We start from the raw sequence: 7,443 nt of genomic DNA on the forward strand, positions 1-7,443 counted from the left end.
ACGGTAGTACCTGTAGTTAACTAACTCACGTCTCCGGCACGCTTCAGTTCGGTGAAGCAACCGCTTCATCCGTTGACTCCCCGTCGCCACTTTTCCTGTCTCTTCTGCAATCAGCGCCCGGATTTATTTTCAACAAATCCTTGACCATTTGAGCCCTAAAAGATGCTGTGCTGTGGCAAACTTACCTTCCGTTTCGATGGATGGATGGATGTCGCTCTTGTACTTGTCACTTGTCACCACTAGCTAGCGCCCCAAAGGTCTCGTCTTTCACCTTTCGTACCGTTGCTCGCTCGCAGCGTGACGCACCACCGACGCCCGGCCCGATCGCAGCCTCTCAACCTCACCCGAGCTTAATTGGAAACTCCAATCACCCCAAACCCGTAGCTAATGGCGGGCGTCACCGCCGTAATCCGGTCGCGGTGGTTTCACCGTGGCCATGGACGCGACGTCACGTCCCTATCTCCCCCGCTACTTAACCAATCGGGCGTGCCGGGGTAGGGACACGCCCGCCTCCACCCGCACCACGCTCATCGCTACAGCCTACAGCGGCGCGGCCTCGCCTCACCCACCCACCTCAGCGGCGCCCGCCCGCCGAAAAGGAAGATTCCGAGGAAGAAGCGGCGAGCGATCGGCTGAAGATGCGGTCTCCGCGGCCGGCGGTCCTGCTCTCCGCGGCCGCGTGGCTGTGGATGCTCCTGTCGGCGGCCGGCGCGCTGGCGGACGGCAACGGCAACGGGACGGTGTGCCTGTGCACGGGCCCGCAGTGCGTGCCGCCGTGCCCAGTCACGGGGACGCCGCCGACGACGTCGCCCACGCAGTTCCCCTTCTGCCCGCAGCGGCCGCCGGCGGTCGGACCCTTCCCGTGGGAGCAGCAGCCGCCGGCGTCCCCGAGGTCGGGGTCGGGGTTCCCTCAGGACGCGGGGTTCCTCGCGGCGGCAGCGGCGAGCCCCACTAGCCCGGCGGCGACGCGGCTGGCGGTGGCCGCCTTGTGCTCTGCTTTCCTGCTGCTCCTGCACTAGTGACCCTCCCTCTCTCTAGTCTCTATGGCTCGCCCACCCAGCCCTGTAGATTGATGGATGTACTAGCTGCGAGTTCATCAGGAGGCGCTGTCTGAATCTATATGTATGTAATTCTAGGTCTTGATTTCAATTCAGTAGGCTAATATGAAGGAACAATCTGAGAAGGATTGGTTGGGATCCACCTTTCTGCATCCTGTTCTTGTTGCTCTGATTGATTTGTTCACTCATGGAGGCCATAACTTTTAACTTTTCGTTGCAACTGAATTCTGGGGCTCTGCAAGATCTGATAATAATAGAGATAGAGTACTGCCATTTGGGTCTGTGTATGATTGGTGCTTTATGAGATGTTGAGATGATGCATGGTCTGGAACATGCAGCATATATTCTTTCTTGAGAATATTATTATCAAGTCTTGGCAGCACTGTTGGACACTAGTACTATCATCTTGTACTACTGTCACACATGGCAATGACCAAACAGTCTTTCAGAGCACAAGCCCATGCTTGGTCAGTTCTTGGGGTGTAGGTGCCCGATTCATTCATTCATAACTGAAAAGTAATCTGGAGGGTCTTAACAAAAACAAAAGTAACTGAAGAACAAGAAAATCAATACTGAACCCACGGTTACTAGCAGCACCTGTGAATCAGATCGCACCACCGGTTCAGTTTCTGAAGAAACACGAATGAATGAATTAATGCAGCTCGAAATGAATAGGAGCATTGCCGAACACCACCATCAAAGCAAATTAGTTGCCCCATCAAGAAAGAAACCTTTCCGTTCGGCGTCAAGGCCTCAACCAATCCAATCCTCTCACCATCACCAACGAATAAACCAGAAGAAGATGAAGCCGATTACTGTGGGGGTTTACACTCAGTACTATGCTCTTCTGTCAGAAAAAAACCAAAGCAATTGAAAGAAGAAAATGAAAACTCGACCTACAGGTACTGAACAGTACGTACTCATCAAAGTAAATTAGGAGCCTCATTAAGAAGCCAGCCATTGGGCTGAGAGTTGCTCGCAGGAGCGTGCGTTTTCAGAACGGGCATCACTGAAGCGTCAATGCCTCGGCCAAATCTCTCGCTGTCACCACCGACGGAGAAACAAGGGCGGAAGATGAAGATGACGAGGCAGGCGCCTCCAACGTTCTCAAGACCCACTAATTGCCGACATGACCTTTGATTAAGTTAATTCTGCACCATGAACTAGAGGCGCCACGTAGCAAGTACAGTAGTATCTCACAGTTCCCAGTCTCGGTTCCAAGAAGAATAACAAGCTGTGTGCATAGATACACCAAGAAATGAAAAAACATTCCGGTCACTTTCAGCGGTCGACTAGAAAATAAAAGGTGCGGAGAAAGATGTGCGTGCGCTTTGATTTCTTTCTAGTGCTTCTCTGTGTAGGGTAGGATCGACTCGACTGGGATAATCATGCAGATCAGAGGAGAAGATGGAGCCGTTTGAATCACGTCACCTTTTCTGCAAGGACACAACCAAACATTGGTCCATCCATCCACGATCGACATGATTACAAAAGTTTAGTGGCATAATGCATCAAGCATGCTTAACTTAGTAGCCACCAGCACAATATTCTGCCGCTTAGAGCAGAGGAAAAGGACGACGAGACGACGGACGACGACGACCGGCCTCCACCGCACCACTCCACTCCACAAAGCCGAGCCGCTAAAGCGCCCAAGGAGAGGAGAGGGAGGCCGACCATTATAACCCACACAAATTCCCCACCGAGAGAGAAGCGAACCCCGAGCCGAGCACTGAAAAAAGGAGAGGAGGACACAAGGAAGAAGAAGCTAGAGAGTCGCGCAGCTAGAGAGCACAGAAAGGCGCGAGCTTTTCTTGCTTTCGGCGACATGGCGAGGTGGACGGTGCAGCGGTGCGGGCTGCTACTGCTGGTGGCGCTCGTCCTCGCGGTGACCGCGGCCGTAGCGGACGACAGCGGCGAGAAGTGCACCGGCGGGTGCGGGAACCCGTGCGGCATCCCGTGCACCTACTCCAGCCCGCCGCCGCCGGAGCCGGCGCTGCCCCCGCCCGTCTACTACCCGCCGCCGGCGCCCGTCTACTCGCCGCCGCCGCCCGAGGCCGTCTACCCGCCGCCCACGCCCGCGGCCGACTGCCCGCCGCCCCCCACCGAGGGGTACACGCCCGCGCCCTACACGCCGACGCCGTCCACGCCGTCCGGGGGCTACACCCCTGCGACGCCCTCCGGCGGGTACAACCCTACGCCGTCCGGCGGGGACGGGTACAACCCGACGCCGTCCGGCTGGTTCACGCCGCCCAACATGCCGTCGTACCTGACACCGCCGGGGCCGCTCTACCCGCAGGACCCCGGGTTCCGGCCCAACGCCGCGCCGGGCCTCTTCGCGTCGTGGCGCGCGGCGACCCTCGCGGCGCTGGCGGTGGCCGCAGCCGTCGCCTTGTGATCGGCCCATCAACGCAGCATCGTTCCATGCCAAGGTACACGCGTCGCCTGCCGGGCATGGAGCCACCAGCTGCACCGAGAGCGATCGGCTGATCGATCCATGGAGCCGGTGAGCCGCCGTACGTGGTGACCATGGTGACCTTCAAGCGCGCGCTTGCATGGCGTACGTTTTTCCTCATTGAATTCCGTTGATTCCGTGTTGATAATAAGTAAGGTTAGGGGAAGAAGCAGGTCGATCCATCTCGGTGTTAATAATTTTTTTTTGAGTTTTTCATTCGTGTTGTGCTCATGTTCATGTCGTACATCGGGTCGGCAGATGAACCGTTCTTGTCATGTACGTAAGTTGGGTCTCGTTTTTCGCTTTGGTCAGTCAATCATAGGAAGGAAGGAAAAGGGTGAATGTTCATCGATCAGGCTATGTGATACTGATACATAATATATATGTCTCTGATTACTCACACTACTTGAATTCTACTCCATGTTCCATGTCTCATCTTCTTGGTATGTCTCCATGATCACCAACTCATGCATCGTGGTGCTGCCTGATGAATTGTTTCTTTTGCTATCCCGATCATTGTGTGCAACCTAACCAACCTTTGTGTTAGGTACATTAACGAACTAGCTGGTTAACCAGTGTTAACACGTTGAGCACCCGCACATGCGTTGTTGCACCGGCCGGTACATGCATGAACAAGCACACGCCATCCGATCTTTCTTCGGCTAAAGTGCGATAGCATATCCATCCATGAACAAGCTATAGTGGCCGACGAGGTCGATCGGTCGATGGAGAGCAAACTAGGCCATCAATGGCGAAAAAGCAATGTGCCCGGCGGTGCGGAAATGTGTGTGTGTGTGTGTGGGCGCGCGCGCGTGCCGTGCGTCGTGGCAAACGTGTCGACGTCCGAGACCAAGGGGTCGCCGTCGATGGATATGTGTGTGTATCGGTGGTTGCGGCGTCGCTGTCCGTCGACCGCCATGTTTTCAATTGCTCCAGGCGTGCAAACGTACGTGCGTAGGCTGGTGGATGATCACGCATCATCATCATGTACGCACCCAAGGCAAATCATTGATGCGTGTCCAGGTGTATACAGTGTACTTGTATCATTGGAACTTCGGACTGACGGAAGTTTGCATGCATGACTCCCATCGAGCTGCCACGCTGGATCAATGAATTGCACCCTTGCACAACATGGTGATTTTTCTTTTCTTTTCAGTGACACATAGGCATTCATGCATGCATGCACACGTGGCAGGGCCTAATTAGTACTCCCTCTGTCCCAAAATACTTGTCGGAGAAATGGATAAAATTGGATGTATCTATAACTAAAATACGTCTAGATTCATCCATTTCCCCGACAAGTATTTTCGGACGGAGGGAGTAATAAAAGGTGAAACTGACACGTGTCATGCTCTGGTTGCTCTGCCCCTAGCTGCTCTCCCTTTTTGTAAAAAAAGAAACACAAAGTTTTTTGAAATGTGGTTAGTAGCCGTGGACGGATTTGTTCTGCGCATCACTTTTGGCGCGCGTGTGTGTCTTTTTGGCCTGGGGAATACAGGGAGCAAACAATACTACATACTTATCATATTTGGGGGTTTTTTCGCGGGTAGATATCATATTTGTTTTTGGACGCTTTTCAAACTGAAAGTTCATGCCCCGTTTCTTTCTGCCAATAGAGTAACTATAAGAAAAGAAGAGAGGAAAAGAACGTCACGCCTCACCCTCCCACTGTAGGCCCACATTTCAAGTGCTCAATAATGCCACTCTTATCATCTACCAACATATATCGCACACTACTATGTGCACCGGGGAGGCTATGATGTTTCCGGCCCCGGATTGAATCCAACCCCGGTTCTCGATCCCGCGTCTTGCCATCCACCGTTCCTGCACGTCTTAACGGCGATGGCGACGACAAGGGTCTCCTCTCCTATACATGTGTCGCGTTAGGGCTTTTAGTGCTAGTTCTCTTTCACCTGGAAGGGGCACATGCGGCGCTCCTTGAAGCCACAGATGGCGAAGGCCGGTGCAAGGGTGTTGGATGCGCATGTGCATCCTTTTCTTTCTGGCGCCGAAGCGAAGAATTGGGTGAGCAGCGTGGCGACAATTATGCCGTGGTTAAAGATGATGACCTACTCAGGTCTGGCTGCGGATTCTTGTGTTGCAGGGGTCTTCTAGCAAGGTTTAGAGATGATCACACTGAGCTCCGGAGATGTTCTTATTTTACTGGTAGTTTTAGCGTGCTCTTTTTTATTTTGGTTCTTTGTTTTTTTAGCGACACATAGGCATGCATGCACACGTGGCAGGGCCTAATAATAAAAGGTGAAACGGACAGGAGTGGTGATAAATAATAATTTTGTTCCAGCGGAGCAAAGTCAAGCTACGTACCGGCCGTGTCATGCATCTCCATGGCACTTTGTACACAAAGAAGGAGCATAGTCTTTTGGACCGTGGAACGACTAATTTATTCTGCGTATAATTGGTTAGCGCCTTTGGCGTGGTTGTGTACTTGCACTCTTTCACTAATCATCAAGCGGAGTACGTACAGCCCTCGTGTCATGCCCTGGTTGCTCTGCCGCGCTAGCTGCTCTCCCTTTTTGTTGTTCCAAAAAACATAATGCTTTCTGTAACGTGGTTAGTGGCCATGGATGGATTTGTATCACTTTTGGCGCGTGTACGTGTCTTTTTGGCCTCGAGAATATGTACCGGGAGCAAACAATTCTACATATGTGTGGTTGGACGCTTTTCAAACTGATCTTTCTGCCAACAAGATAATAACTACTCCCTCCGTTCCATAATATAAATTCATCGTTTTTGACGGGTAGTACTTAGAAGAGGAAAGGAAAGAATGCCATGCCTCACCCTCTCCCACAGCAGGCCCACACTTCAAGGAGTGCTCAATAATGCATGCCACTCTATCATCTATCAAGATATACACTCCCCCCTTCACCTAAAAAAAGATATATACTCCATCCAACCCAAAATAAGTGTCACAACTTTGTACAAACTTTTAGAGTATCACACATTAGTATGTGCACCGGGGAGGTTATGGTGTTATGGCCCGCAAATCGAATCGATCCCTGGTTCTCGATCTTGCGGATTGGCATCATCCTTCATGTCTTAATGGGGATGGCGATGATGGTGGTGTCAATCAAGTTCATCATGTCGTCAGCGGGTCTCTCGTTTCGTTCTTTGCTCCAGGTCCCGGAGTTCTCCCTCAGCCGAGAGTATGTTCAACGAGCTCATGTTCTCGCATGTTTGGCCGGGCGGCTCGTGGGGCCAAAACCCTAGGTATAGAACCTCTTTCGTTGAATGCTTGCGCGTTAGAAAACTTTAGGTATTCGGGACTCTCGCTCTTTTGTCCATTGGATTATTATGTTTTGGATTTTTATAGTCGTGATTTGTTCTAGCCGAAATGCAATCACGGCCCGGGAGCAGGCAGAGTAGGTGTCAACTCAAAGAATGTTGCAACCTTTTGCTCACTTTCTTTCTCTGCAAAAGAGTAAAAAGTGCTCAGTTTGAGATGCTGCTGGTGTGCATTTTTGTTGCGCGTGCCACCTTTAGGATAGGACGGGTACTCCTACTACATTCTGTGGCGCCGCCAACAGATTGGCATGCATGCAAAGGTGGGCATCGCTTTATTTCCTGCCACCAAACGTGTAGAGGAGGTAGGAGGAGAGCGGCAGGCACCAAACAACACAATCAAGTGATCCACACGTTTTGTGCCCAAGAGAGAGGCCGGAGAACCGGTGAAGGTGGCCCGAATTGAAACGAGACTAATGGGCTTGTTCATTTCGTCAAGTGTGGTTCAGAGGCAGAGATGAGGAGCTTCTCATCCTCATCTCCTTATCTCTCCCCTGACGACCCAGCTGCGGCAGCCCTACAAGGCTACAAGTAAGCAGTCTGAGGAGAAGCTTCTTATCCTCATCTCCTTTATCTCTGACAACCGGCCCGCACGTGCTGTGCTACTACGGTAGCTTGATCCTACGAGGACCA

At 52.2% G+C, this 7,443-nt stretch overlaps 2 protein-coding genes across 2 annotated transcripts; both read left to right on the forward strand.

The window, feature by feature from the left end:
• The first annotated feature begins 504 nt into the window (after positions 1-504).
• LOC123064317 (uncharacterized) lies at positions 505-1,416 on the forward strand. The gene has a single exon (XM_044487814.1). The coding sequence runs from the start codon at positions 639-641 to the stop codon at positions 1,017-1,019; it is 381 nt and encodes a 126-aa protein (XP_044343749.1). The 5' UTR covers positions 505-638; the 3' UTR covers positions 1,020-1,416.
• A 1,204-nt stretch (positions 1,417-2,620) lies between these two features.
• LOC123064318 (leucine-rich repeat extensin-like protein 3) lies at positions 2,621-3,912 on the forward strand. Its single transcript, XM_044487815.1, has one exon. The coding sequence runs from the start codon at positions 2,884-2,886 to the stop codon at positions 3,451-3,453; it is 570 nt and encodes a 189-aa protein (XP_044343750.1). The 5' UTR covers positions 2,621-2,883; the 3' UTR covers positions 3,454-3,912.
• The last annotated feature ends 3,531 nt before the right edge of the window (positions 3,913-7,443 follow it).

The sequence above is a fragment of the Triticum aestivum genome, chromosome 3B (assembly GCF_018294505.1).
Source record: "Triticum aestivum cultivar Chinese Spring chromosome 3B, IWGSC CS RefSeq v2.1, whole genome shotgun sequence".
NCBI classification, from domain to species: domain Eukaryota; kingdom Viridiplantae; phylum Streptophyta; class Magnoliopsida; order Poales; family Poaceae; genus Triticum; species Triticum aestivum.